The sequence below is a fragment of the Penicillium arizonense genome (assembly GCF_001773325.1).
Source record: "Penicillium arizonense strain CBS 141311 chromosome Unknown PENARI_contig008, whole genome shotgun sequence".
Taxonomy (NCBI): Eukaryota; Fungi; Ascomycota; class Eurotiomycetes; order Eurotiales; family Aspergillaceae; genus Penicillium; species Penicillium arizonense.
The window spans coordinates 82408-97766 of record NW_019173285.1 but is presented as its reverse complement, the minus strand read 5'-3'; the positions used below and the strand labels follow the sequence as shown (position 1 = coordinate 97766).

The 15359-nt window shown below is 46.8% G+C and overlaps 7 protein-coding genes across 7 annotated transcripts; 3 read left to right on the top strand and 4 right to left on the bottom strand.

Moving 5' to 3' along the window:
- Positions 1-307: 307 nt before the first annotated feature.
- PENARI_c008G01851 (uncharacterized protein) lies at positions 308-2189 on the bottom strand (the record flags this gene model as incomplete). The annotated part of the gene is made up of 6 exons (XM_022631329.1): positions 308-595; positions 679-1011; positions 1076-1339; positions 1409-1664; positions 1727-1945; positions 2008-2189. 6 exons carry the CDS (start codon positions 2187-2189, stop codon positions 308-310), a joined length of 1542 nt encoding a protein of 513 aa, XP_022488684.1.
- Positions 2190-3111: 922 nt separating this feature from the next.
- PENARI_c008G07643 (uncharacterized protein) lies at positions 3112-5456 on the bottom strand (the record flags this gene model as incomplete). Its single annotated transcript, XM_022631521.1, has 5 exons — positions 3112-3610; positions 3675-4292; positions 4356-4756; positions 4815-5014; positions 5072-5456. The coding sequence occupies 5 exons, from the start codon at positions 5454-5456 to the stop codon at positions 3112-3114; spliced, it is 2103 nt and encodes a 700-aa protein (XP_022488450.1).
- A 414-nt stretch (positions 5457-5870) lies between these two features.
- PENARI_c008G09926 (isopenicillin N synthase family dioxygenase) lies at positions 5871-7106 on the bottom strand (the record flags this gene model as incomplete). The annotated part of the gene is made up of 6 exons (XM_022631605.1): positions 5871-5949; positions 6010-6151; positions 6212-6523; positions 6594-6747; positions 6803-7008; positions 7070-7106. The coding sequence occupies 6 exons, from the start codon at positions 7104-7106 to the stop codon at positions 5871-5873; spliced, it is 930 nt and encodes a 309-aa protein (XP_022488590.1).
- Positions 7107-7645: 539 nt separating this feature from the next.
- On the top strand, positions 7646-9548 carry PENARI_c008G05130 (uncharacterized protein; the record flags this gene model as incomplete). Its single annotated transcript, XM_022631447.1, has 8 exons — positions 7646-7675; positions 7737-7874; positions 7935-8035; positions 8114-8715; positions 8778-9017; positions 9124-9233; positions 9282-9402; positions 9469-9548. 8 exons carry the CDS (start codon positions 7646-7648, stop codon positions 9546-9548), a joined length of 1422 nt encoding a protein of 473 aa, XP_022488519.1.
- A 1209-nt stretch (positions 9549-10757) lies between these two features.
- Positions 10758-11377, bottom strand: PENARI_c008G08912 (alpha/beta hydrolase; the record flags this gene model as incomplete). The annotated part of the gene is made up of 2 exons (XM_022631565.1): positions 10758-11246; positions 11315-11377. 2 exons carry the CDS (start codon positions 11375-11377, stop codon positions 10758-10760), a joined length of 552 nt encoding a protein of 183 aa, XP_022488682.1.
- Positions 11378-11950: 573 nt separating this feature from the next.
- On the top strand, positions 11951-13498 carry PENARI_c008G01629 (FMN-dependent alpha-hydroxy acid dehydrogenase; the record flags this gene model as incomplete). The annotated part of the gene is made up of 4 exons (XM_022631318.1): positions 11951-12039; positions 12100-12257; positions 12306-12849; positions 12898-13498. 4 exons carry the CDS (start codon positions 11951-11953, stop codon positions 13496-13498), a joined length of 1392 nt encoding a protein of 463 aa, XP_022488466.1.
- A 540-nt stretch (positions 13499-14038) lies between these two features.
- On the top strand, positions 14039-15353 carry PENARI_c008G08835 (uncharacterized protein; the record flags this gene model as incomplete). The annotated part of the gene is made up of 3 exons (XM_022631560.1): positions 14039-14342; positions 14403-14979; positions 15053-15353. The coding sequence occupies 3 exons, from the start codon at positions 14039-14041 to the stop codon at positions 15351-15353; spliced, it is 1182 nt and encodes a 393-aa protein (XP_022488596.1).
- Positions 15354-15359: the final 6 nt, after the last annotated feature.

Below are 15359 nucleotides of genomic sequence, written 5' to 3'. Positions count from 1 at the left end.
GACCTGGCGCTATATTATTGATCTCAATTTATATGTTCACACCTGGTTGGTGAGCGCTCCATATAGTAGATAGTGTCAACATGAGGATTCAGTGTATTGATTAGTATTCAACATGTCCCGTTAAACCTGTCTACTTGGGCGAGTATCGTTGAGAGATACTCAGTGGTCAAGTTACGATGTATTGCAGCATCGTACTTCCAGAATTACATTGCCATATTCTATCTTATCACAGAACGTGTTTCTAATCCGATTCAAGGCAGGCTTCGATCATATGGCTAACCCTAAAGGCATTCCCAGTTTCCAAAGACTAGTATACATAGCGGAACTGGGGCAACTCTCGGTCTGTCTTATCTGTAAGGTTCAAATAGGCTGAAGGCATAGAAGCGCTGTCCTCAGCGTGTTCTCTCGCTGCGGTGGCAGCAGCGTCTCGCTTCCTGTTCTCCCAAATGCAGTAAAATCTTAGCGAAATGCTCAAAATTGCAGAGCAAGCAAAGCAAACAAGAATTCCAGCGAAGCCTGAAGGATAGCTGGGTGCTTCCCTGGCAAACATGATCTGAGGGCCGACAATGTTGCCGAGACAGTACGCCACAAAGACCTGCATGCGTGATCGGAGTCAGAATCAGCACTTTAATACTGCTCAATGATGTGCGAGATGGGAGAGGGAGGGGAAAAACATACCACCGCGTTGACAGTAGATTTCTTGGTAAAGCCGGCTGTGTTACTGGTGATCATCGTCATAGTGAGAGGGAAATTAGCCGAGAACCCAATGATGAGACAATATCCCATGAAGCGAGACCAAATGTGGTCGGCATCAATCTGCCGGATCATGATGGTGCCAATCAAAGCCATGATGGTGTTGAAGGTCATCCAGTAAGTACGAGTGTTTGTCAAATAAGTGCTTCCAAGGGTGGATATCACGACGAAAACCATCTGGAATCCAGTTCCAATCATTTGCACAAGAAGGGTATCAAGGGTGGTGAAGCCAAAACCCTCCACGACAATAGAGGCAAACTATCCAAGAGAAATAAATCAGATGAACCTCATAAACTAACCTAAAGGACATATAAGAACTTACCGAGCCAACGCCTCCATTGGGCACGTTTTGTGTAAATTGGAACAGAGCAAGGAACCAGGTCTTTGGATCCAGCAGAGCTTCAATGACTTGGTATCGCTTGACCTGGTGGCTTTTAATACCGGTTAAGTTATCCTGGACGCGCTCCACGGCTTTGACCCGGTCCTCTTCTGAAAGAAACTTTGCCGTCATAGGGCTGTCTGGAATGGTAAAGTAGCAAATTATTGACCAAGCTAAAGTCGTGCAACCAAAGAGGAGGAAAAGCGCCTGTCAAAGAGGATCATCGGGTTAGTATCGGGGAAATGACATGCAATATATATCGATTGGTTTTCGTACCTTCCATGCTGCCATAGTATGAATGTGCCCAACTGCATATCCCAACAGGCCGCCGACCAGGCCGCCAGTCACATTGCCCATAAACCACGCACTCTGACGAATAGCCTGTTCAGATCTCTTGTACCACATCGAAATAATGATGCTCATAGAAGGAGCAATGCTTGCTTCGACGAATCCTAAAAAGAAACGTGCGGCCCACAAGCCGGACGCATTTTCACAAAGTATAGTCAACAAAAGGATAGCTGCCCAAAGACCCCTTTCTCAAGAAAGTTATGTGTCAGTCAAAAACACGAGTATTCGGAGCTCAACGATACTCACATAGCCGCCGACATGAAGCGGCCAACGGGCAAACGAATGATACACAAGGCCACGGCCCCCGAAGCCGCCAGGTATCCGAAGTAGAACAGACTAGCTGCCCAAGAATAATCTTGTCCCTTCAGGTGCATATCAGTCCGGAGACCCAGAATGGCGCTAAAGCTCATCGCCTGCTTGTCAAGGTATTGAAAAATATAGGAGACGAAGAGGAGCGGGATCAAGCTGGTAAACAGTCAACATCTAGTTATAAAGGGTCGTCTAGCCCATCTTCAAACACTACATACCAGAGGTCTATCTTGCGAAGAATACGCCGATCTTCCTGAGGTGACAAGGGGAGGCCCAGCTGAGGTAGGTAGTGCTCCAGCGCCTCGAGAGCGTCATCGCCGTCCTTTACCTCCAATTTCATTTCCGTCTTCGTGTCACAAGGTATTGCCGCCGGCATTGGTTGATCTGTGGAAGCAGACATAGCGGGGATATTATAGATCCTTGGTCTTTAGCGGGAGGCCGGAAACTAAGATTATTTTTTACGTCTGCTGAAGTGCAGACTAAATCGGTTTAATATGTGCGGACGATAAGTGGTAACTTCAGGCCAATTCATTGCTTCGTTATCTATTGCCCAGGTGGGCTCGGAAAACGCACCTCTGTCTTTGAGAAACCCTAATCTTCTGTCAAACCTTATAGAGAATGCGGGGGTCTTGGGGTGTGATGAATTGGGCTGGTCCCCGATCAGTCAATCAATCAATCAAAGTTCTATTAACCTATTGCAGCATAACTAGTATCGTACTGGCTATGACTGGTCCCCGATACATCTTGCATTCGGCCCGAATGCCGAAGTACTGATCCCTGGAGCATATCCAATGATATGCACTCGGGCCGAATGCCGAAGTACAATCGGCGGAACATATCCGATGGCATTCGGATTACATTGACAAATTCGACGAACTTGTAGGGCTCTTAAGCGATCAAGAACCAAATAAGTCAATAGCACTTTCCAAACCAACCTCTTACAATCACGTCTCAGAACAATCGAACTCGAATCCACTTCTACAAGAAGTTGCTCTCTCCGAGCCCAACGAAGCCAGCAACACCATCCGCACAGTCATTTACGTTGCCATGTCACCCGCCAAGTTTGCGTTGATCGTGAAGAGCCCCGGGCTGGGGGGCCCGAGGCTAGACTGCCCAGCACTTTTGGCGGCGATTCCTTTATCTGAACTTCAAGAGCGGTTATTTGAAGTATGCGGCTATTTTTATCATGGAAGGACAATGTTGGACAGCCTAAAAGATCTAGCAAGGGCTTGGAGCACCTTCTGGTGAACTACTGAATGGATGGTTCTTGGTCAACGAAGCGCCAGCGGCGTCATATTCTGGTTTAGCTGGCGCCCAAGATCTTATTCGATTGTATAGAATAACTGGTCAAATGACTCAAAATCAGGTGAGAAGTATGCAGAATATTGAATATCACCCCCAGCCCCAAAGTCCTGCTGGTCCTGAAATGGAGGCAATTGAAGCATTGGTCCCGGATCAGCCTCGGTATGTAACTCGGGGTTGCTAGGCAGACAATCATCCCAGGACTTTGCAAAATCCTGGGTGCCACCATTGTGTCTCTGTTGAACATTCCTATGCGTTGCTGTAGGTTCAATGACCAGAATGCGATCCAGATAATGCTGAACTGTATGGTGCATCTCATCGGCCACTCTCTGTCGATATTTGGTCACAGCTTCGGCGAAGTTGATAAGGATATTATAGTAAAGCTGAGCCTGTGGGCTACTCAGAGCAATGTCTGCCAGAATTATGCATCCGTTCTGGAAGGAGTCCTCGATGTCCTTTCGCGGCTCGCCTGCAAACATGGAAAATCCGAGGACTAGTCCCGCTCCGAATAACCATGCTCTATTATGAATAGTTGTTAGCATGCATTGGCGAACCCGTGGTGATTCCCAAGGTCTACACTCACTCAATCAGACAGAAATTTCCGAAAGTGAAGTTGACGTCTTTGGCTTTGATGCACATGTCAACCATAGTGATTGCTGAGCTCACGCAGACCTGTGATATCCTGGATACCTTGTTGTTTTTGAGCTTGATATCAGATGCCTGATCAGGATCATTAATCAGGTGATCGGGTGCTTTGCCACGTAACCTTGAGGTCAAGTAGGCAACTAGAAATGGTCGTGTAATGAGTATGACTGCAAAATAGTACACGCACGAAAGATGCATGCTTCCCATGAGGAATTGTCGGTCGGCAGGCTCCAAATTGCAGCTACTTGGTACCAAAGACGTAAATTGGCGTATGCTTTGGGGTAAGTTCCGGCTCCAACGGCGAAGTTCTTGGAGTAAGTCTTCGGCGGTAGGAGTGTGTAATATATTGTGATTTTTGCCGAGTGTATCGACAATGTTGTCTAGGAAAGTGCAGGCGTCGACCATTGCGGTAAAAGTTGACTGGGTGGGTTCACTTGCATCCTCACTGTAAGCTTTCGGCTTTACTGCACTCTGACTCTTCGGCAAACTTTTGGGTCTTCCAATTATAAAGCTGCTCAGAATGTCTAGATTCCGCATGCTGTTCCATAACCTCTTCCTGACAGTGCTGTATTAGGATAATTCCTAGAAGTTGGAAACAATTTCTGATTAAAATGCTCACCTAGTGCTCGCTTCCTCGGAGGTCTCATCGTCTTGAGAGCTTTCAAGGTCTAAGATCACGGCAGCCTTGGCCGCAACCGCAAGGAACATTGCCGCTGAATTTCTGTTACAAGCTCCGAGCCCGTAAAAGGCTAGAAGAATAAAAAGACGGATCTTGCCTAGGCTCTGCGACATCAGCATATCCTGGAATGCCATCATACGGGCTCGAAAGAAATAAGCCTCGGAAAAAGGTTGATCATCCTTCAATCCTCGTGCCTGTGCCCCAATAGCCAGAGCAACGTCAAGAGCAGCTGCATCATCACTGTTAGGGAGCGAATGAGTTGTGTTATCCTGAGACAATGGTCGCTCGGATATGAGAATGTCAATTTCATTTGCCGTAAATAGGTCCAAAATACCGCTGGTCTGCCCGATAGATTAGTTATAATGGCTAGCGTACCATTGCAGAGAGAGAGGCACCCACAGCTTCAAAATAGGAGTCCAATAGCGAGTAAAGCCTTGCCGGTGATGGCTGTGGACTTTGGACCCTCGAGCTTCTAGAATCTAATTCTACCGTGAAGTGATGGCGTTCGCCATCGGTAAAAGGAACCGACCCAACGAAAGATTTGACAGTTCTTCTTAGAAAGAACAGGAAAGACAACGACGATGTCTCTCCGACATGGACTAAATTTCTGGTGGTCAGCTTTTGCGACGTTGAAGAGCTTTACGGTGATGCCAGACCTTTTTCACGGGAGGGTGAATTGAGAGTATGCTCACTTTCTGCGACAGAGATCGCCGGGTCCGCCATACTGCTGGGATCAGGAACCCTTGGATCAACAGCAAAAGGAGTGTCTAACGGAAGCGGAGATCCGCTCGGTGATAGCTGTCCATTCGTGGTATTGGTCCGCAACGACGCATCTTCCGGCAGGTTAAGAGCGCGGAGAGCATTGCTTTGGCCCCGCCTTCGACGGTCGACACCTGAATAGATGCAAGAGGCAGTTTGACCGCGTCTGAGACATGCACCGCACGGATCTCGAGCATCGCATCTTATCTTCGAGGCTTTGCAAGCCAGACATGCGCGGTAAGATCTTTGACGGTTCTCAGGGCGTACTTTTGGCCTTGGCATTGATGCTATGATATAGATTTTGTTGTATGGCAATAGAAAAGTAGACTAAGGGGCTTTGGCAAGTTCAAATGAAGGTGAATGACTGGGATAAACCTGGACCGGGGTGCGGGGGAGGAACTGATAGGGGCGAAATGCTGCCTTTCCGGGCTAACGCCAAACTAATGATAACTAAATTGTTACGACGGAGGGTCAATCGCTAATACTAGCTCTTTATGGAAGTCTGACCTATATTCTTTTTATTCTGAAGAACTCTTTTTCTGCCTACGTCACTTCGCATAGACCCACAGCAAGGTAAATAACACTGGGCACCTCGAACAGCTGCTCAAGAATGACTAGAGCAAGACTGCACGCGATATGCCATGAATATTTGAAATTCTAGGTCATCCTACATTTGTAAAGGCACATATGTGCAATTCATGCGGCCACCTTGGCTTGGCTGCCAAAGTTCCTCGCGACAGACTGAGCAAACCACTCGCCAACAGTCATTGGCGGACTTAGTGATTAATATGTTAGCAAAACGATCCTCTAGATAACGAAAGCGCCAGTAGCTTACTATTTTTTCAAAGGGCCTTGCAGGACAAAGTCGCGTCTACCTTGATTGAAGTAGGCGATAGAATATCGAGACGAAGGTTTTCCAACGTCTTTGGCACGAACTCGGTGGAAGTTCGATTTCAAACGATCATCTGACCAAGCCACTTGAAAATGGCGAGATGTGTCAGTGATTAAGTCTCGAGTTCCAATACTTGGTCACTTACTGAGCATGTCGCCAATGTTGACAACAATCGGGCCAGTCTCTGCAGGAAGAGGTGTAAAGGTGTCGCCAATAGCAAAGCTTGTGTGGCTTTCTCTACCAGGGCATATTTCTAAGCCATCTTCTCCATCACGCTGAAATAGGAGAGTGAGACATCCGATGTCGGTATGACTTCCGGCTCTCCATGTGCCAGCTGCATCTTCAGAAGCCGGATAGTGGATCAGTCGGAGCTGCGTCAAGCAGTCTGGCTGACTTGGATCATTCGCAATTTTGAAGTAGTCCTCTTCAAATCCCAGGGCAACAGCGAAACACGATACTAGAGGGTAAAATTAGCCGGATTGACCGTAATCAATCGAGGAGAAATAAGTGTTGACTTCCGCACATACAGACTTGATCAGAAATTCCTGCACATTTGCTCATGAATTCTGTGGTTGATTGTTTGAAATGGGGTACATCTTCATCACTTGGCCAATGCGACTTGCGTTGTAGCCAAAGTGATTCCTTTTGGTCGTATGTGCCTGTGCTGGGGCGCAGTTGAGCCTAACGTGAGGAGTCAGAGAGAGACTTGCCGAATGACGGAAACCTTTCCACCTACTTTGTACTCCCATCCATTGTTGGATATATTATCATGCGGAGTCTTGGCCTTGACCTCGGCAGGAAGATCAAAAAATGCCCTCGAGATAGCAAATTGGGCTTCTATATCTTCTCTCGAAATACCATGGTCTACCAATGTGAAGAAACCAGTATGTTCCGCTGCTTCTATGAGCTGCTGGGTGATATAGTCTTTGCGTTTATCGAAGTCTTGAATTGGGCTGTCAGTGAAGTGGCAAAAGTAGACAACTCAGACAATCTAGTGGCTCACCTTTGAGAGAGATAGCAGGGACCAATCGTTCAGCCATGACTGTAAATGTGACTCGTGAAATTTCTTATCTCGACGACCTTTGTTATTGACTCTCACTGTTTCAAATGATGAAGAGCACAACTGCCATGGGCGCTTGCGTTACACTTTTATCGTGTCAATTTTACCTCATCATTTCGGCAAAGTACTACCGTACTACCTACAGTACCCGTCCATGGGGAAACCGGAAATGTCCCGAAGCTTGCTCCAACGACGAACACGAAACCACAAGACACCCTTCTTCACTACCAAGGACCAATATCTCGGAACGGTTACAGTTCGCCTATGGGTATATGCATGCTAAACTTCGAGATATCCGGTTGTGAACAGTGGGAACCGCAGCTGTGTCTGAGCGCCTATCTCCCTCTCCCCTGCTTATCTGTAGAGTCTTCGGCTATGTACCTCCACCGCTATCAACCAACTCATTTGGAAGCATCAACTTCTTATCATTTGAGCCATCTACGGTGAATAATATATCTTAAGTAATGTTTATAGTACCTAAACTGCGACCACATTGGTACATCTGCCATTGATTCAGACATGTCCCACCCTGAGACGATGTTCGCTAAGGTTGACCTATTGCAAGATACTTCACGTTTGATCCGAAGAGTTGCTGACTGTGGTTTCTAAGAACGATGAACTTGAGCTAGAGAGAGCCGAGGATGCGCCATATGGCGACTATATCAATGTGAAAGGCAGAGACAAGGCCCTGGACTTGCTCGCAAATAGTGCTGTCTCCTTCGACCCCAACTCGCCGGAAGCGAGACGAGTAAGATGGAAAATCGACATGCGAATTTTGCCCATGATCTTTGTGATATACTGCCTTCAGCTTATGGACAAGAACAGTCTGTCATTTGCTGCAATCATGGGAGTCAAAGAAGACACCAACCTAACGTCTAGTCAATACTCGTGGCTAGGCTCACTAGTTTAGTATGGAGCCCATTCTCTTCTTTATGTTCAGATCACAGAACACCATGCAAGTTTACTTACAATAACGCTCTAATCCAGTTTTGGCTATCTGGGTGGTGATATACCCGCCACCTACCTCATGCAACGCGTCTCTTTGTCCAAATATCTCTCTGTTATGTGCATGATATGGGGTGTGATAGTCGCACTTCATGCAGTCTGCCATGACTTTTCCAGTCTAGCTGCAGTTCGATTCTTCTTAGGCGCCATTGAGGTCTCTACAGTTCCGGTGGCTATTTACATCACCGGCGCCTTCTATACCAAGGAAGAGCAAGTCACACGAGTCGCACTGTGGTACACTACTTCTGGATGGGCAGCTGTCTTCGGTGGTTTCTTTGCATGGGCTATTTATCATGCAAGCAGCTTCAGATGGCAAGGACTTTTCGTGCTATATGGGTCCATGACTTTCGTGACTGGAGTTTTCTTATATTTCTTCCTTGCCGCCTCGCCGACCGACGCCAAGTGGTTGACTGAAGAAGAAAAAGTCATTGCTCTTGAGCGCGTGCGAGAGAATAAAACTGGTACAGAAGTTTGGGAATTCAGCTGGCCACAACTCAGAGAAGCGCTATTGGATGTTCGGTTATATCTGATCTTTCTTTTGCTGGTGGCATCGGGAATGCCCAACGGTGGCTTAACTGCCTTCGGTACGCCTCATCTATGTCTTACACGTGGTCTAGAGCTTATTGTAAGCTAACCATCTACGCAGGACCAACAATTGTGACTGGATTTGGCTATGATGTGCCTACAACACAACTTTTGAACATGGGCTCTGGTGCGTCTCAAGTGGCCGGCACATTCCTTGCACTGTTTGTTGCCAAGAAAACTAGCCGCACCTTTGCTGCTATATTCACGCTTTTTCTCGCTTGTGTGGGCTGTGCCATGATGCTTGGTATACCTAGTAGCAACACCGGTGCTCGCTATGGTGGATACGTCTTGGTTTACCAATGTAAGCGATCCCGTCTCCGTCCACCATCTTACAGCTACAGTTCGCTGATAGAAAACGGTCCCCATTTTTATTATATTTATCATCACTTTTATGACTTCTGGGGTAGCTGGGAGTACCAAGAAATTTGCTTTCGGCTGTGTCTACCAACTAGGTTATGCAGTTGGCAATATCATTGGCCCTCAAACATACAGAGCCAAGGATGCGCCCAATTACTATGTGAGTACCAATATCTTGATTGAAGAGAGACCCTAATTAGATGACTAGCCTGCAAAATACACTATGCTCGCATTCTTCATCGTCAACGCGATTCTCATTGGACTTTATGGGCTTATTCACTACACCTGGAACAAGAAAAGAGAAGATCAAGACAGGACACAACCAGAAGGTATTTTCTCACATGATTCTATAAACATCCGGATTTGAGTTTACTGACCTACTTTTGTTCGCACAGATGGGCCTCAGGCCATGGAGAACGAAGAGTTTATGGATTTGACCGACTTCCAGTTAAGGTCTTTCCGATATCCAATTTAGCCGATCAGGTCTTAGGAGCTCCCTGTTAAGTAATGCTATTGTTTCTAGGTTTTGAATAATTTATTGAAATTATGTTAAATAAGCCTTGTCCCCCATTTTAGCCCAGGTCATACTTTCCGATCATCCGGGGCACGCTTCGTGCTTGGCCGCTCAAAGGACGAATAAAATTCGAAGCACCACCTAAGACATGGTGGATTAATAAAGTGAGAAAAACATGTAGAATCATAGCAAGAAAAGCTAGATCTGGCCATTAAAGGACCTATTGAAGCAATTTGGACGGTGATAAGTCCCACTAGGGAACTAACAATTTATAATATACCCACTTTCCCTTTTATAGTCTTCGCGCCCTGGTTCTATAAAGATGATCGGGGGATATAAGAAATGCTACGCTTGGAACTAAAATGATAATGTGTACGTAGTGTGATATTTTGAGATCTAACGTATGGATTTGCCGTATTCTAAAGGTTGCCTCTCATCTCTGTGTATGATTTAGCTACCACTTTTGTCAATTAGGAGGTATGAATGTGTGGTAGAACTAACTAAATCCCTGATTATTCACACATGTCTGAATGAAGGCTAGCAAAGGCTCACTCTGCGAGGTATCCTCAGTGCCAATTGATAGAACATTGCTAATATGATTGTGTCTTTTCAGCACGTGAAATAGAGGCAATGTTCCCACTGGTTTGCTTTTCGCTCGGTACGCGTCAAAGAACTTCAGGTGGGCGTCGATTGTCTCGGATCTATTGTTGAGATGCACTTGATGTTAATTACGTCGTTCGAGTCAACATTTTCCAAAAGGGAATGAGCACTGACACTTCCCATTCAACGGATCCAAGGTAAACGGGGATCTTCTGTGAATTTCTTTGTGACAGTTAAATAACTTATCTGTAATGGATAAAGCCTAATCTCACCGGAACTTACATCATTGGCGAATTTTGTGGCAATGCTTGGAATAACCCTAGTGCAGACTTGGGCTGCGTACAAAATGTAAGCATCGTTCTGTCCAGATAAAACGTTTGGAGAAGGTTGGGATAGTCTTACCCCCCAAACATCCTCGGAATCTGAACCGTAGTATGATCGAATCGTCTTTTGCCGCATCGGCTTTCTCCGGTCGTACCAGAAAGGCACACTGAGATAGATCACTCCGGCTACGGGAGGGAACAGAGGGCGGCTGGGAGTACCTACAATGTTACCTATATGACTTAGCACTCACATTGAAACAAAGCCCTGCGTAGGCTCAAGGCATTGGGAATACTTCTTACTAGCAGAGTAGAGATTCATTGCAATGTGCGCACCGCCGGAAGAGTGACCGAACAACACGACCTTATCAACTGAGCCATGCCCATATATTGCCGATGATATATGGTTATAGATCCATTCGCGTGCCAATTGCATGTCATCTGCCCCGCCAGGGTACTGCACATGTGGGACAAGTCGATGGTTTACCACCACTGTGATGATGCCGTGTTGAGCGAAGAACCACCCGATGTTGGAATATACTTTTTCGGTCCACATTTTGTCACCGGAGAAGAATCCTCCTCCATGTACATACATGACGACTGGTTTTGCTAAATCATCTCCATTTGGCACGAAGACGTCTAGCATGTTTCTTTCGAAAGGTCCGTATCGCTGATCGCGGATGACAGTGACATTGGACGGCGGCTTTGGATAGAAAGGTTCGTATAATTTGCGCCATTTCTGTTTGAATGATTGTTTTCAAAGATTAGTATATCTGTGACAGTAGCTTGCGAACATATCTCACAAACCTCCTCATCGCCAAGTTCAAATTTCGACGTCTCTTCCGCGATCTTCGCGAATACGGCTTCCATGCTCAAGTCAAAAACTCCCTTGGAGTGAAATCCGGAGATGCAGTCGTACAATTTCTTACGGTTCCAGAGGAATGAATCTTTCTGAAGGCTAGATTAGAAGTCACTCAAGATGGTGGTCCGAGACTAGAATCGGCGGATAGGGAACGTAGCCGGATAGAGCCCACCCCATACCCGAGATAGGTGAATTTCCGACAGACTCACGATTTGGGCATCCCGAAAGATTGTCCGATTTATACGAATCAGAAATTAGGATGAATTTGTTATGACCGATATTTGAAGGGACAGACCTGGCAATTTCACCTAGCCATAATTGAGTTCGTCTCGGTCCTTGAGAAACGTAACGTGTGATAATACACCGTTTGTAGTTGCCTTTGGTGTACATCCTTTGAAGAAATGACCAAGCTGACAAGGTATGTACTTCAAACTTTTTGTGCTCAAGGTTGCTTATCCAAATTTACAATATGAAGATCCGAGGTTGGACTCCATTCCACCAGAAAAAGCTGCTGGATCATAATCCACGAGAATGTTTATGACATTACCGACTTTCTTGAAAGGCATCCTGGCGGAGCGAGCATGCTCTTGGCCCATGCAGGTCGCGACGCAACCGAAGCCTTTGAGTCGTTTCATCAGCCCGATGTTATCCAGAAGCATCTGAACTCGGAGTACATACTTCCTCACCATGATCCAATGAGTACAGCTCAATCATTAATGCCAAATTGCAGTAGCTACTTGGGGCCTGTAATACCGGAGCTGACGAGCCCGGAAGTTGCTAAACCACAATTGGCGCCAGGGAAGAAGACGCCAAAACTCTCCTCTATCATCAGTCTGTCCGATTTTGAGTATGCTGCTTCGAAGAAACTCTCTATATCCTCTTTTGCTTGTGAGTGTTGAGCAATAGGTGTTAAACAATGTTAATTAGTGATGCCAGTCCTCAAATCCGGTGCAGAAGACGAGTATGCCTCTGGATGGAACCGAGATAGCTGGAAAGTTATTCGGTTCCGGCCTCGAGTTTTAAGGCCGATCGAAAGCATTGACATATCATGTTCCATCTTGGGCACCAAATTTTCAGCCCCTTTCTTCATTTGCCCAGCTGGTGGTGCTAAGCTGATCAACCCCAAGGGGGACTTATGCTTGACGAAGGCTGCTGGTTACCATAGCATCTTACACTGGACCTGCAACAATGCGGCAGTATCTCAACAGGATATGGCGAATGCAGGGAGACCTGATCAGACGTTATATTGGCAAATATATGCCATGACTGACCTGGCGTTCACCGAGCAGCAGGTAATTAAAGCTGTGAAATTGGGATACAAAGGATTCGCCCTAACTGTTGATGCTATCCGACCTGGAAAGCGTGAGCGCGACTTACGTGCAAGCTCTTTCAACGCCAATCCGGGTGATGCCGAGGAGGAAGTTGAGGTTGGGAATGAGGAAGATGAGGGGTTTAGCAAAGAACCGACCGTCAAGAGACCGTACGTTATCCCATATCTTGCTAGTTTCTCATATGCTGACGAGTATAGACCTGTCTGGTCAAGTTTCAATTGGGTGTCAGCTATCAAATGGCTCCGAGGCATAACCACACTTCCAATTGCAATCAAAGGAATCCAGTGCTGGGAAGACGCAGAGCTTTGTATGCAACATGGAGTCAACCCCTGGCTTTCCAATCACGGCGGAAGGCAATTGGACGGAGCGCCATCTGCAGCGGAGACACTCGTCTCGATCCGAAAACACTGCCCTGAGATCTTCGAAAAGTGTGAAGTTATCGTCGATGGGGGTGTCACCCGAGGCTCAGACATAGTCAAGGCCCTTGCACTTGGTGCTAAAGCTGTCGGTATTGGCAGACCATTCTTGTACTCCCTGGCTTTTGGCGAAGCCGGTACGAGCAAAGCTATTCGGATCTTGAAGCATGAAATTGAGACCACAATGGCGTTATTGGGAGTGACATCCCTGGACCAGCTCAATCCTTCATATGTGAGTGGGCGGCATTCCAATACTGTTACTGCATTGTTCCCTCAGGTTATCGATGCCGCAAGGTCAAACTACGTCTTTGCTAACAGCAGTCATATTGACCAGGTCGAAACATCTTCTTTGGCATATGCTTATGCGCGATCAAACCTGTGATCTTTAGGGCGTCTGCACACTCATTCTTGGACGGACGGGATTGGCGGGAGGTTGTGGAAGTGAGAGGCACCAGAGAAAATTAGAGTATTTTAGTTGAGTCACAAAATCTCAGGAGTCTTTCTTCCTATCCCAAAGATCAGATTCCAAAGACCTCCGGAACTAGATGCCTTCGACACCCAACCAACCAGATCAGTAGAATTCTCGCACGGATTGTCACCTTGTGAAGGCACCTAGCTCAATAACCACGACTAAAAAGCCTTCATATGCCCTGAGAAAGACACACGCGAGAGCTAGGCTTGACCAACCCTGCGCGTCTTTCCCGAGTGTCGTATCGCTCCTCCCTGATAACGAAAAGGCGTCGGCCCGCGCACCGGGTGTAATCAGCCCATCACATACACTTCCTCATCGGACATCAAGAGGCCTGGAACTCTATAAGCCAACTGAGTCCTCAGAGAAAATGTCGATATCCAAGCTCTTGGATCTTATGCCAATCACCTTATCTGCAAGAGTATCACAAACCAAAGAATCCAAACTTCAATCATGCCTCTTCCAAATGCCCAGCCGGTCAAGCTTGCCCCTAACCTGACCATTCATGCACCACTTTCCCGACATGGAGCAGGCCCGGGAATGTTGATTATTCGATCCCCGGTGAGCCCTGATCAGCGGAATGGGGAAAGGAATTTAGACCCAGAGCCGCTCCAAAAGTGGGCCGAAGAAGGGTTTGTCACAGTCGAGATTGAAGTATCAGAGAGCTTTCAATCAATTGAAGATGGCTTGCATCAGGCATTGGGCGCATTGAGCATTCATGACAAGTGCATCAAGAAAGCCTGCTACGGTCTCATAGGTGAGAATGATCTACTGAAATTACATTGCACGAGGTGTTCTGCTAACCTTTCAACATAAGTCTATTCGCCATCTTCAGTCCCGGACTTGACACCCATTATCAATAAAATGGACGAAATAAAAGCAGTCGTCTCATACGGAGCTCTACTGGAACGGACTGAGAAGCCACAGCTCTCCCATCTAGCAGAACGTGGAATCAAATCAACCTCTGAAAATGAAACCATCTACCGATACCCAGAGGTCACGTCTACATCGTTCGTCCTCCCTACGCACAAAGACTTCTCGCCATCTTCGGCAACAGTTGCACACACTAGATGCCTCGAGTTCTTGAAAAAGAAGTTGGATGGGCCTTGGTTCGATCTTGAAGAGATCTGGGAGGAACACACCAGACTTGAATTCGAGGCTCGTTCTGTCGAGGATACAATGAACACCATGGTTCAAGAACCATACGTCAATCATATTCCAACACTCACAGGAGGCATCGGTCGCAAAGAACTGTCTCATTTCTACGCCAACCACTTCATCTTCAACAACCCCGTTGACACCGCTTTGGAGCTTGTTAGTCGGACTCTAGGGATTGATCGAGTGGTTGATGAGTTTATCATGAGCTTTACGCACGACAGAATGATCGACTGGCTGTGAGTTTCCCACCATCGCCACGTTGAAGAAAGGAAAGAAAGTATGACCTTGACTCATTTTCTGGCATTATAGCATCCCTGGAATCCCGCCAACTGGGAAGAAATTACGAATTCCGTTCGTGGCAGTGGTGAATATCCGCGGTGACCGACTTTACCATGAGCATATTTCCTGGGACCAATTGACTGTTCTCTTTCAGCTCGGTCTGATGCCCGAATATCTCCCAATCCCATACAGTCTGCCAAATGGACCGACGCCGCGGTCTGGAGGAACACTGGAATGCCGTGTCCCTGGTGCCGGAAAGGAGACAGCCGATAAGATGCTCGACGAGAATAGTGTTCCTTCGAACGAGATGTTCGAATTCACTGTGCGGTAAACACAA